At 34.3% G+C, this 15,228-nt stretch overlaps 1 protein-coding gene across 1 annotated transcript in view; it reads right to left on the bottom strand.

Moving 5' to 3' along the window:
* Positions 1-15,228, bottom strand: part of Xpr1 (xenotropic and polytropic retrovirus receptor 1) — a 180,352-nt gene that overhangs the window by 43,786 nt on the left and 121,338 nt on the right. The window contains exons 8-9 of the mRNA XM_027934953.3: positions 6,702-6,892; positions 6,308-6,487 (exon numbers count right to left, since the gene is read on the bottom strand). Of these exons, the coding sequence (XP_027790754.1) occupies positions 6,308-6,487; positions 6,702-6,892 (371 nt within the window). The remainder of the gene's footprint in view (positions 1-6,307; positions 6,488-6,701; positions 6,893-15,228) is intronic.

The following is a 15,228-nucleotide window of genomic DNA, read 5'->3' on the forward strand; positions in this document are numbered from 1 at the left end:
AAAAAAAAATCAGAAAACACAGAAAGAAGAAAAGTCATATTAGATTTCTCTAATTCATGTCTGAATACTTAGCATTATTACTTTAGTTGATAAAATGAAAATCAGTGGACCAATCACAGACAAACACAAGGACCAGGAAACTGGCTTGGTAGGGAAGGGAATGAATTCAATGGACAACTAAGAAGGAAATGGGCATGGAGGCAGGATTGCTACAGTTAAAAAACAAAGAGAAGAGGTAGGAAGAGTTGAAGCTGAAAGTGAAGAGTGGCAGATGGTATAAGTACTGAGAGGAAGTTTAATGTTAGGCTCTAATGGATAATTTGCTGGACAGGTGAATACTATGATCATTTCCAGAATGTTTTACTATCTTAGATAAATGAATACAAAGCTCTGTGCCTGCAAAGGACAGGTAGGAAGGAACACTATTTGAAGCACACTTTATTCTCTAACCAAAGTGAATTTCATCTCACTAATGTTATGGTAATAGTGTGTTCATTTTGAAATCAGCCCTCTTCACACTGTTCTAAAAACAGTGATAAATGTATTAAACAAATTAAACATTAAGATAATAAGTTACAGGGCTTATGTGTGCTTTAACCCTCATAACAATTCTATAAGTTAGATACTATTCACGTTTTCATTTTCCAGAAGACCTACACAAACTTAGCCTGCCCTGTTCTGTGGAAGCCTGTTTACCATGGCAAAGGGGGTGATTAATGCAATCATCAGAAACAGGTTCAATCTGCACAGACTGCCTTGATAAGCCTGTGTGAAGTAAAGATGAGATGAAGGGAGCTTTATTCACTCTTGGACCTCTGCTATCTTACTACAACAGGAGAAAATGGACTCCTGAAACAAGGAATTCTGACAAGCAGCAGTTTTGAAAAAATGAGTAATTCTCTTGCTCCCTAGAAATCTAGCTATATATATTCTTTTAGTAAACAAAATCAACCTGGGAGTATATGGCATTTCCCTTTCAGACTTGTTTTTTTCCCCCCTAAATATTTCTCTTTATTATTTTAGGAGGATAAATGGCTATATATAAATGGCTATATTATGAATCAATCCTGGGTGTCAACTTTCTATGACAGATATTGCCTTGGATCCTTGGAGAATTGGAAGCTAGACCAGGTATTTGTGGGATACAAAGCAGGTTTTGAGATGTTATTTTTCTGGAGCTGATATATCTTGGTTCCATGACTCAGTCTCTTGATTACTCTGACACTTTTTCAGTGAATCTAATAAACCAGAGAGAAAAGTTATACTATTTGTGACCATAAGCTCCAGATACAGAAAATTCTTTTGGATGGGTGTTGTAGGGTAGTGTAGGATGGTAGTTATCTATGCAAGTAGAGATTCTGGTGCCAGTTTTTATAATATTTTAAGAAACTCTAGGGTACAGGATAGACTTAAAGACCAAAGAGACAAAGACAGGATGATAATTAAGAATATTAATGCCCCCCCCCCCAAAAAAAATCAGGAAGTTTACTCAATCTCTTTTTTAAAAATAAAAATATATTTTTAGTTGCTAACAGACCTACATTTTATTTATTTATATGTGGTGCTGAGAATCGAACCCAGTGTCTCACACATGCTAGGCAAGCGCTCTACCATTGACCTACAACTCCAGCCCAAGTTTACTCAATCTCTAGTTATAGACTTTAGTGAAATTCATAGCCTAGGGAAAATTCTTCTGACATAAAGACATTCTCTCACAATCTGTCAACCCCATCCTCAAAACATGGCTGATATAGAAAGTCTCCATAGGAGCAGCAGCAAAAGATAATGCATTAAACAAGAAGCCAAGGGATGGAGAGATAGCCATAAAAAAAAAGACTGGTATGAAAATAAAAATGAGAGGAAGGGAAATTTTACAGAAGATGAAAAGAGGAAGAAATGAGGGAGTAGTAAATGTTGGTTTAAGACAACTAATGAAGGAAAGAATGCAGTTATAGTCATTAATGCATTTAACAAAGACTTATTAAGTATTTATGTCAGGCATTGTGGAGGTAGAGATAAATAAAACATAGTCTCTATCTTCAAAAACACACAGTCTAGGTGAGCAAATAAATACCCAGACATAAAATTATAACACCATATAGTAAGTGCTGTAATAGAGATAGACATATACTACCCTGGACATACAGAGAAGGGAACAAGTACATCTGTTAGAGGTAAGGTGACATGGAGAAAACAAATAGATAATACTTACTCTGACATTTACACATAGTCAAATTCATTTCAGATTTATCTGAACTCTCCTTCTGAGTGAGAATCTAGTAACTTGTCTTTCCTTTTTCTTGTTCTGGCTAAGGCCTTTCAAGTTCTCCACTTCTACTTTGTGATTATGATAAAAAGGATAAAGATTTCTAGAGTAGTAGTAGTATGAAATTGAGAGTTCTGAATATCTGATGTTTTACTATATACATATAAAATACCAATAATAAATTAGTCTAGGATGAGTATTCCTTATGTGAAATGCTTGAGGGCCAGAAGTATTTCAGATTTTGGAATAGTTGTATAGATGTAATAAGATATCTTGGGGATGGGACTCAGGTCTAAAGATAAGACTGAGATTCATTTATGTTTCATATATACCTTATACACATAGCCTGAAGGTAATTTTATATGACAGTTTTAGTGTGGCTGCATTCTGACTATGAAATGTAGAATTTTTTTTCTAGTAGCTTAATGTTGGTGCTTGAAAAGTTTTGAATTCTGAAGCATTTCAGCTTTTCAGATTTGAAATGTTCAGCCTATGCAAAGAATATGTTAACATGATCTTCTAAGTTAATATGAATAAACAGATAAGAAGACAAAGTTTTAATTTCTACTTTTTAGAGGTTTGTCAATAAATACAATACCTTTCCAAATTTGATTTTTATATTCCACTACTTTTATCCACTAGATCAAATAAAGTATTTTAGATAAAGTGACTAACAGGTCTAACTGCTAAATGTTAGTGTTCAATAGAACAGTTTATGGAGCCAGATGGCCGGGTTTCATATCCCATCTCCATTACTTACTATGTGATTTTAGGCAAGATGTTCAATTTTTCTGATATATAAAAAATGGGGATTAACAGCAGCTCCAATCTTAGGGCTTACTAAAAAATTTAAATAAATTATTACATATAAAATGCTTTATTAACTAACAATACATCCCTATACACTTTTTTCAGTGCTGGGAAGGAACCCAGGACATTGGGTATGCCAGGCTAGTGCCCCACCATTGAAGTACATCCTGAGCCTTCTATTATAATAGACATGTAAAAATTTTACTATAGAACTAAAGAAAATACTGTTAAAAACTGATTTCTAAATTATATAACAGAGAACTCTTAAGTTAAAAATGAATTAGCCTATTTTAAGTTCATGTTTTTGTTAGAAAATATGAGGCATTTTTTATGTTTTCTAATTGGATTTCTGATTGGGGCAAATACAGATTTAGAGAAAAGAATATATGATTTAATGGATGTAAATAATCTGCAAAAAAAAACCAACCTGCACTAAATTTGACATACAATATCAATATCAAAATAAGTCAGTATCTGAAAAAATTTTTCATCTTTTTTTCAGAAGTGGGGAAAGAATAGCATATATCAATTTCATAGACTCCATTATAAATATGACTATAACCCAGCTGCAGTGGTACATGCCTGTAATCCCAGTGACTGCGTGGCTAGGGCAAAAGGGATCACAAGTTTAAGAACAGCCTCAAAAACTTAGTGAGACCCTGTTTCAAAATAAAATAAAATAAAAATAGGTTGGTGATGAAGCTCAGTGGTAGAGTGCTCCAGGTTCAATCACCAGTACTGGGGGAAAAATATACACACACACCACCCAGTGCCTACCATTATGGTCAAGTGACAAATGGAATTTTCCCCACTAAAAATTAAAAGAAGGGGTAAAAAAGAGGAACTAATGAAATATAGTTTATTTTAGGATGAGGATTTACAACATAACTAAAGTGAAAACATTCTTGTTAATTTACTAAAAATAAACCTGGATTTCTCAGTGAGATTTGAATTAAAATAAGTCAACAGGTCAATTGATATTAAATGACCTATACGTAATAACATTAATAACAATAATAATAACAAACCACAATGTTGCTTTCTGTATCTCACTGTTTTTTGAAGGAGCATTTTATTATTCTATTATTTCTTCTTATATCATCATTGCCAACCTGTTTCATAAACAAGTCCTCATTTATCAACAAACATACAGCAGATACATAAACAAATGTCCACTCAATGGGAAACCCTTCTCTAGTAAGAGTAACTGGTCATGCATAAATCACAGCTTGCTATTTAAACAAAGAAGAACGCAGGGGGGAATGTTCACTTCACACACAATGAACACAACTATATTATTATCCTGTTGTTACAATGATGTAATTATAGAAACACCTGAGTTTTCTGAGTCTACTGAAATCTCATTTTAAAATAATTTTACAGAGATTTCACATTGAGGCAAGAAACAATAGTGCTTATAATCTAAAAGATATTTCTCTGGAACTAGAATAATACTACATCTTTTGTGGAAATAACAGCTGAAAAATTCCAACTCTAATAATAAAATGACAGATCATCTGAAAGAAGAAAGGTAATCTAATATTAAACTGACAATGACTTATTTTTTTGTACTATAAACCTCAAGAGATAAATAAAGGCTCAAATTTGTCTTCTATCTGCAAAAACAAACACAACCCCTGACAAAATGTATTAAAGAGAATGATTTTCTCATGACTGATCAAAATGCTTTTGTACATTTAATTTCCACAAGCAGAAGTCAAAGGTGGGTCTAGTGGTACTATTACACTTAAGATTTATGTCCCACTCTCCAATGAAATGGGAGAAAATCCCAATTTGTAATAAAAATCTTGATGAAAGGTGAATAAATTCCTATAAGAAACACAAATAGAATTCAATCAGCTTTGGAAAATAAAAGCCAAGGATCTGAGGTCCATTGCTTTGCTATAAACACTTACTTGTCTGTAACAGGGATTGAGCCCAGGGGTGCTTAACTGCCAGGCCACATCCCCAACCTTTTTTTGTCTTTTATTTTGAGACAGGATCTCACTTGCTAAATTGCTGAGTCTGGCTTTGAACTTTTGATCCTCCTGCCTCAGCCTCCTTAATCAGTGGGATTACACGTGTGTACTTAACATGCTTGGCTTTTTTTTTTTTTTTTTAAATCATAGACTGTTAAAGAGAAAACAAACAGCAACAACAATAAAAAAACACCAACAACAACTCCTCTGCTAACCCAGAGGGGCATAACAAAGGCAAACAAAACAAAATCCAAAAAACCCCTACATTTTTCAGGGAGTTATACTTATGTGGTTAAAGAGAGAAGACAATTATGGCAATTCTAAAGTTTATATGGGGACTTGTCATTTTAATCACTAATTCTCACTCTTGCTGGTTACAGTTTACAATCTAAGAAGTAATTATATGGGCTGGGGTTGTGGCTCAGTGGCAGAGTGCTTGTCTAGCATGCATGAGGCACTGGGTTCAATCCTCAGCAACACATAAAAAGAGATAAATAAAATAAAGGTATTGTGTTCATTTTTAAAAAAATTTAAAAAGAAGTAATTATATGACAGCATTCTTAATTGATTTTTAAACAGAGCTGGCCTAACTTAGGAGTAAGCAGAACAACTCTCCCAGAGCTACCTTTGTGCTACCACAAAACATACAGCTATCATTTTTATGGAAAACTTTATATCCTATTATTGAGAATAAATGATTTTGGAGACCATTAAGAAACAGCTAAAGTGGAAGAAATGATATTTATTACAAACAACAATTAAAGTTTGTTTCTCAAACTGAATGTGGTGATCTGATAAGAAATCTACCAGTTTTAGAAATCAATCTTTCCTAATATAAAGTACTGATTACTTACATCAATAACAAGAAAGTCATAATAGTTTTAACAATTTTTTTTTAAAGAAAGAAACTGACAAAGCCCTACATGTTATCACAGCTGGTTAAATAATCTATGTAATGAATTCATAAATCACTATAATTTGCAAAATCATTTCAATATCTGACCACTTTCCACTTCATTATAGGAGGAGGGGAAAAATGCATGAGCCCTTTTTCCAAGGGCCACCTTACTACACACCTTTCAGGAATCTCTGCTACATACATTCTTTGCTTCTCAAGCTGAGGTGCCACTCACACAGACACAATGTGAGTACTGCCTCTGGAGTTGTACAACCACATAGCCTTAGTTTTATCTTAGAAGAAGGCAATAACCAATATACTATTCTAAAAATACTACCAAGTTTCTGGACTTACCAGCAGTTTAAGCAGCCAAAATCGGGACTTATAATAGAAAGTTTTAGTGGGGTTGATAAGAAAGAAAACCATAAATCCATAAAGGGCAAGTGGATACACATATGTGGGGATGACACTAATTGGAGAAAAGAAGCATGCCAGAAGGCTCAGGCACCACAATATCCCCAGGAATCCAGCAATCTGGTAAAGGACAAGGAAGACAAAAAGAGAGAAAATTATTTCTATTTTTACCATTACTTAGAAATATCTCTAATAAACAAAAGTAAGAAAAATAATTAGTAATTAAGCAAATAATTCCTTTTAAGTAGAAGATGGATTTCAGTACTCTAATATTAAACTAGCTATACATATAAAGCAAACTACATTCACGGGTCTAATGTCTTGCTTTGATTACCTCAAAGAGATGCTGATGAGACAAATTGTTTCTTGGATTAAGTTCAAAGATGAGCACATGATTTACTCCAGCCTGTCTCCAACCATACGTGTTGATGCCCAGTAGAAAAAGGAATTCGATCAGAAGAAAGCCACCCCGATAGATTCTTACCAAGGGCCATATACTTTGATTTGTTTCAAGTTTAAAAATAGCTGAAAGAATATTAATATATTAGTTAGTTATAAAACCCAAAAAGTCTCCTTTAATTATTTTCTTCATTTTCAAAGACTCCGCTAGGAATTTTTCATAAATAAAACCCATACCTATGTTATTTCAAGAGCCTGATAAAGTTGCCTCCAGATTCTTTCCCTTCCTTATTTTACTCTGCAGAATATTATTACAATAATTTTTTTATTCCACTGGTTTCTTATATTAGAGTGAGGTACGGTGAAATAACTGAGAATCATAAGATCAGCTTTATCAGTTGGGTATTTTGGGTATGCTACAAACTCATTGGTTTTATTGTCTTAATGGTGAACTACAGTTGCACATAATGATGGGACTTCTTGATACCCATTCATACATGTACACATATAATATAATTGGGCCAATATCACTCCCCGGCATTTCTCCCTTCTTTCCCCACCTCTTACTCCCTGCTCCCTTTCCTCTACTGGTCTCCCTTTGATTTTCATGAGATCCCTCCCTGCTTTTCTTTTCATTTTTCCTCTTTGGATTTGTTTTCTCCACCATCAAACTAGATAGAATAATATCTACCTCACAGAGTTGCTGTATAAAATAAATCTTTGCCCCCTGCACCTCAGATAGAGCATTAATCTCCAGGATATATAAACAAACTTAAAAAAAAGTTAACACCAAAAAAACACAAATAACCTAATCAATAAATGGTCAAAGGAACTGAACAGGCATTTCACAGAAGAAGTAATATATGAGAAAAAATTCAACATCTCTAGCAATTAGAGAAGTGAAAATTAAAACTACATTGAGATTTCATCATACCCAAGTTAGAATGGCAATTATCAAGAATACAAGGAACAATAAATGTTGGTGAGTATATGGGAAAGATACACTCATACATTGCTGATGGGACTGTAAATTGGGGCAACCAGTATGGAAAGCAGTATGGAGATTCCTTAGAAAACCTGGAATGGAACCAGCCAATGACCCAGTTACCCCACTCTTCGGCATACACCCAAAGGACTTAAAATCAGCATACTATAGTGATGCGGCAACATCAATGTTTATAGCAGCTCAATTCACAATAGCCAAGCTATGGAACCAGCTTAGGTGCCCTTCAACAGATGAATGAATAAAGAAAATGTGGTATATATGCACAATAGGATATTACTCAGCCATAAAGAAAAATGAAATTATGGCATTTGCTGGTAAATGGATGAAACTGAAGACTATCATGCTAAATGAAATAAACCAATCCCCACCAAAACAAAGGCTGAATATTCTCTCTGATATGTAGATGCTAACAAACAATAAGAGGGCAGGAAAGGGAAGAATTGAAGTTCATTGGTTTAGACAAAGGGGAATGAAGGGAAGGGATAAAGATGGGAACAGGAAAAACAGTAGAATTAATCCGACATAACTATCCTATGTTCATATATGAATACACAACCAGTGTAATTCCACATCACGTACAACCTCAAGAATGGGAAGTTATAGTCCATGTATGTATAATATGTCAAAATACACTCTACTGTCACATATATCTAAAAAAGATACAACAACAAAAAAAAAGATATGGAAAGTACAAGTTTTGGTGAGAATACACAGAAATAGAAACTTTATAAACTGCTAGTGGAAATGGAAATGGTGTTGCTTCTACAGTTAAGAGTTTGGTGGGTCCTCAGAATGTTAAAAATGTACTCAAATCTAGTTAGATCCATGTTTGCAGCAGCATCATTCACAAAAACCAAAAGGTAGAACCAACCCAAATATCTGTATATAAACAAATTGTGGTATGGAACCTTATTCAGCCACAAAAGGAATGAAGTATTGACACATGCTAATGGACCCTGAAAACATATTTAGTGAAATAAGCCATACAAAAATACCACATATTATATGATTCTAGTTATATAAAATATCCAGAATAGTTAAATTTATAGAGACAGAAAGAAGATTGGTAGTTGTTAGCAGCTGTGAGGAGAGAAATTCAGGATTGAGGTTTCTTTTTAGGGTGATGAAAATGTTTAGTTAGATTGCAAAAGAATGTCAATGTACTCAATGCCACTAAACTGTTCATTTTAAAATGATTAATTTCATATTACATGAATTTCATCCCAATAAATAAAAATAATTGCAGAGGGGAAAGTAATAGATACAGTAATAATACAGTTAGCATTACTAACTCCAATGCTAGGCACATGCTCTGAACTAGTAGTAGTGATAGATTATGATTCAAAATTTTCTAACTGTATCTAGTTCGCATCTGTGGTCATGGATAAAAGAAGGCTAAATAGCTTACTCAAATATTTATAGCCCTAATAGCTGGGGTGTTCTGCTCCACATATGAAGGAAATTTCCATGAACAGGAAAATATAATACATATTTATAAAACCTAAATGCAGTCTGGCACAGGGTGCACACCTATAATCCCAGCAGCTCGGGACACTGAGGCAGGAGGATTGAGAGTTCAAAGTAAGCCTCAGCAAAAGCAAGGCACTAAGTAACTCAGTGAGACCCTGTCTCTTAACGAAATGCAAAATAGGGCTGGGGATGTGGCTTAGTGGTCGTGCACTCCTGGGTTCAATCCTCGGTAACCTCCCCACCCTAAAAAAACCCTATTAAGTTCTACTTAATAGTGTAAAAACTGGAAAAATCTCTAAAGGTTTTATAACTATGATCTTGAATAAAATAATATCCTTGAATTCCACAATTGGTAAGAAAAGTTAGTAAAACAAAACAAACAGCAACAAAATACCAAGGATTATTTGTAAAATAATAAATTTAAAAGATAAAGCCTTCTGAATGAAAATATAAAACTACATCTTGTAAATGAACTGATTTAGTTTCAAAAAACACATCACAATCTTAATGATTCATAGTCAAGTTATTAATCAAAGACCAGAAACTTCAAATTGCTCAAAATATAAAATCTAAGAATATAGATTAACTTCTTTCTGAAGCAACATTTTGTAGAGGTACTGGAGATTAAACCACAAAAATTCTTGCTAGGATAATAATAGATAATCTGGGAAATTCCAATATATTAAAAAACAGAATGAGTTAGCATCATTCTTTTAAGAATAAGGATATCATCTCTGTGATCCATTGTTCCACAAAATAAAACATATATATTGTTCCATTTCAAACTCTTCATGGCTTTATGAATTTTTAATTAAAAAACCCTAACATTCATAAAGCATTTATTCTGGGCTAAGCAATGTGCTCAGTGTCGTACATGAATAATTTCATTAATTCTCACAGCAACACTCTAAATTGGTTTTCCTTAGCAGATACATGAAGAAACTGAGGCTTAGTTAAATTAGGTTCCTTGCCTAGGGCCACAAGGATTTAATATTGGCAAAGTGGCTCCAAAGCCTGCACTTTTAATAATAGGGTTATACTGTATAGAAAGTAATATGTGCTTACAGAAAAACAAAATAAAACAGAGGCTTATCCTAAAACTTTTTAAAAAACTAGTCTTCTCTTTACTGTACCAAGTTGCCAAATCAGTTTTCTTTAAAAGAACATTAAAAAATTTTTGAACAATTTTAAAATTAAATTTTTTTTTGTATTTGAGAAAAAGCTCTTCAAATCATTAGAAAGGTGATAAGAAGCCTCTTCTTGCTCTAGGTCCTATTCCCCTTTCCTAGAAGTTAACAATTTTGTTTATTATCTTCCAAGAAATTCTTTTTTTTAATATTTATTTTTTAGTTATAGTTGGACGCAATACCTTTATTTCACTTATTTATTTTTACGTGGTACTGAGGATCAAACCCAGGGCCTTGTGCATGTGAGGCAAGTGCTCTACCGCTGAGCCACAACCCCAGCCCCCAAGAAATTCTTAATGTACAGAGAAATACTCACTGAATAACTTTTAAAACAAAACAACTCTGGGCTGGGGATGTGGCTCAAACGGCTGCGCGCTCGCTTGGCATGCGTGCGGCCCGGGTTCGATCCTCAGCACCACATACAAACAAAGATGTTGTGTCCGCCGAAAACTAAAAAATAAATATTAAAAATTCTCTCTCTCTCTCTCTCTTAAAAAAAAAAAAAAAAACAACTCATCAGATACAATAGGAAGCATGCTACACATGTTTTAAAACTTGCTTTATTCACTTATATTCTGGAATGACCGTATCAGTACATAAATTCCTTTCTAATGTAAAGTTCAAGTGTTACATGCATGTAGAAAAATGGATAAATCATAAGTACACAGTATAATGAAAAATGGGAAAGTATATTAGAAACCAGAAGAAAAAACAGTACAGTACACTGTAGCATTCCAAGGCCCACTGTATATCCTCTTTCACGGTGCTGTCCTTTCTAACATTGAACTAGAAATTGCACCCAGGGGCCTTACACATCCTAGGCAAGTACTCTACCACTGAACTATATGTCCAATCCTTCTTTTTTTTTTTTGGTGGTGCTGGGGATTGAACCCAGAGCCCTTCTTAGTTTATTTTTCAGACAGTATCTTGCTAAGCTGCCCAAGTTGGTCTCAAACTTGTGCTCCTCCTGCCTCAGCCTCCCAAGTCGAGATGGAATTACTGGTGTATACCACCATGCCCAGATGTGTCTGGCTTCTTTTGCTCAATATCTGAGATTCATCCATGTTCTTGTATGTAGTTAAATTTAATTATTCTCACCACTATATACTATTCCACTGGGCACAGATGTACTATTTTTTATCCATTCTATGGCTGATGAAATTAGGCCTGTTTCCAGTTTGGGGATAATTATAAACAGTAGTGTTATTAATGTTCTCATACGTATCCTTTGGTGAAAATACGTAGGCATTTCTATTATTAGAGCTGGATCACAGGTTATTATATGTTCAGTTTTGGTAAACAGTGCCAAAGGGTTCTCCAAAGTGCTATGTCCATTTTCACTTCTACCACTATCTCCTTTATTTTAACATCTCCACTGTATTTCATTGTACAGGGACAATATAATTCATTTAAATAGTTCATGACTGAAAGATATGTAAGTGGTTTCTAGGATTTTGCTATTATAAATAAAATGGCAGTGAATACCCTCCTTGGATATATTTTTTTGCAACCACGTACAAGTATTTCTGTAGGTTAAATTTCTAGAAATAAAATTACTTAACTGTATTTAAACTTTTTACATAGACTACCAAATTACCCTCTAAATAGATCACAACAATTAACATTATTACCACTAGTATACAAGTGCCTACTTCACACCCTTGTATCTACCATAAATGGTCATACTAATAAGTGAAATATGGTATATTGTTATTACATGAAATTAAGGTTACTAGGAATCTGTAAGAGAGACAAGTTTTTAAAAATTTATATAGGATTCAGATAGAGCCCTAATATCCAGAGTATACAAAGAAGTCAAAAAATTAGACAATAAGATAACAAATAACCCAATCAACAAATGGGCCAAGGACCTGAACAGACACTTCTCAGAGGAGGACATACAATCAATCAACAAGTACATGAAAAAATGCTCACCATCTCTAGCAGTCAGAGAAATGCAAATCAAAACCACCCTAAGATACCATCTCACTCCAGTAAGATTGGCAGCCATTATGAAGTCAAACAACAACAAGTGCTGGCGAGGATGTGGGGAAAAGGGTACACTTGTACATTGCTGGTGGGACTGCAAATTGGTGCAGCCAATTTGGAAAGCAGTATGGAGATTTCTTGGAAAGCTGGGAATGGAGCCACCATTTGACCCAGCTATTCCCCTTCTCGGTCTATTCCCTAAAGACCTAAAAAGAGCATGCTACAGGGACACTGCTACATCGATGTTCACAGCAGCACAATTCACAATAGCAAGACTGTGGAACCAACCTAGATGCCCTTCAATAGACGAATGGATAAAAAAAATGTGGCATTTATACACAATGGAGTATTACTCTGCATTAAAAAATGACAAAATCATAGAATTTGCAGGGAAATGGATGGCATTAGAGCAGATTATGCTAAGTGAAGCTAGCCAATCCCTAAAAAACAAATGCCAAATGTCTTCTTTGATATAAGGAGAGTAACTAAGAACAGAGTAGGGATGAAGAGCATGAGAAGAAGATTAACATTAAACAGGGATGAGAGGTGGGAGGGAAAGGGAGAGAGAAGGGAAATTGCATGGAAATGGAAGGAGACCCTCAGGGTTATACAAAATTACAAGTGAGGGGAAGTGAGGGGAAAGGGAAAATGAGGGGAAGTGAGGGGAAAGGGAAAAATAATACAAGGGGGAGAAATGAATGACAGTAGAGGGGGTAGAGAGAGAAGAGGGGAGGGGAGGGGAGGGGGGATAGTAGAGGATAGGAAAGGCAGCAGAACACAACAGACACTAGTATGGCAATATGTAAATCAATGGATGTGTAACTGATGTGATTCTGCAATCTGTATACGGGGTAAAAATGGGAGTTCATAACCCACTTGAATCAAAGTGTGAAGTATGATATATCAAGAACTATGTAATGTTTTGAACAACCAACAATAAAAATAAAAAAAAATTTATATAGGAAACTTATAATTTCCAAGAAACTAAATTCTGGAATATGTGATTTTTCAGACAAATTATCAAACACCAGGTCATCTCCCCTTGAGAAACCATAGCAATTATGCACATAATTTTTTTGATGTGAGTGCTGAAAAAAAAAAAAGACTCATGCTTGTACATGCATTATTACTGCTGTGTTTCTTTGAGACTCTCAACACTTATCTTCTGAACACCAGCTGTGAGACAAATAAGGATTGACAGCTGGTTTTCAAAATATTTATCCTGCCCCCCCCAGCAAGACACACAAAGATCAAACAAAGATAGGTTCTGAGGTAAGAAAATACAATGCACAACACTAAATGCATAAATCACATACATTTAAAAAACACACAAAATTGTATCACAAAAATATTCTATACTTACTATACAAAACTAAACCTCAGATTGTCCTGAATTAAAAAGATAAACCTTTCTTTTTAAAAATGAAAATAAAGAAGTTTGTTTTTTCTTATGTCGTACTTAACTATGACGATGATAATACCACCATAGCATCTTGGAAATAAAAAACAATTCTACTCACAAATGATTAAAGGTGTTTTCCAACAGAAATAACAACCTCCACCACAAATACCACATATACCTTTTATTGATGTACTGCTCTGCAATTAAAAGCATATTTTACTAACACTTCTTATCTGATCCCTATGAACTGTTATCAAAGCTAGATTTTCACCCTTTTCAACTAACATTCCCTGCTGTAGGTGCATTTACCATTTTTCTCTTTGATAACCATTTGCTTCTCCTGTGTACCTCCCTTACCCAGGATCAACTAACTATGCTCATTTCTTTTCTCCTCTTGGAATGCCTTTAATCCATTAATGTCTAGCATAAATTCCCTTTCTTCCATAAAACCTTCCGTAATGTTCTCATTTCAAAGTAATCAGGGCTAGCTTGGTGGCACATGCCTGTAATCCCAGCTGCTGGGGAGGCTGAGGCAGGAGGACTGTGAGTTCAAAGCCAGCCTTAGCAAAAGTGAGGTGCAACTCAGTGAGACCCTGTCTCTAAACAAAATACAAAATAGAACTGGGGATGTGGCTCAGTGGTCAAGTGCCCCTAAGTTGAATCCCTGGTACCCACTCCCCTCCAAAATTAAAAAAATAAAAATAATCAGTTGTTGGGCTGGGCTTGTGGCTCAGTGGTAGAACACTTGTCTAGCATGTGTGAGGCACTGGTTTTGATCCTCAACACCACATAACACACACAAAAAAGTTAATAAAAAAAAAAGTAATCAGTTGTTCTTTTGAACTGCTAAAATATTTAACATCTTCAATCTCATAGTGTATTATTATTGTTTTAATACATACCTTAATCTCTTTAGCACAACAAAGTTCATAAGGAAAGTGATTTTCTTTTCTATTTCACAGGTATCAAGTATAATCATGAGACACATAAAATTTACTTGTTGAATAAATGAATAAAGTCTAAAACAACCCTGTAAATTTAATATATTAAGTTCATTTAACAGATGAGAAAACTGTTTTTAAAAAGTTAAGGAATGTCCTTAAAGCCAAAACAACTAACAAACAGTGAAGCTGGGACCAAAAAGGCAGACCTTTCGTTGTTTCCACAACAGCTAGCTAGACAATCTAGACTTAGATTTTTATACAATTTCCATGTATTGTAAATATGTAGATTGTGTTCACCCTAAAGAAACAGAACAAGCTTAAAATGTTATTATAAATTACATCAATATATTAAATCATAAGCTTAGGTGTATAATACTTATTAAAGTTAATTTTTAGTAACTGGTCAGAAGAACTCAAATACAGGTAAAAACACACTATTAATAGGTTAAGTTCATATATTCTCC

The sequence above is a fragment of the Marmota flaviventris genome, chromosome 12 (assembly GCF_047511675.1).
Source record: "Marmota flaviventris isolate mMarFla1 chromosome 12, mMarFla1.hap1, whole genome shotgun sequence".
NCBI lineage: Eukaryota > Metazoa > Chordata > Mammalia > Rodentia > Sciuridae > Marmota > Marmota flaviventris.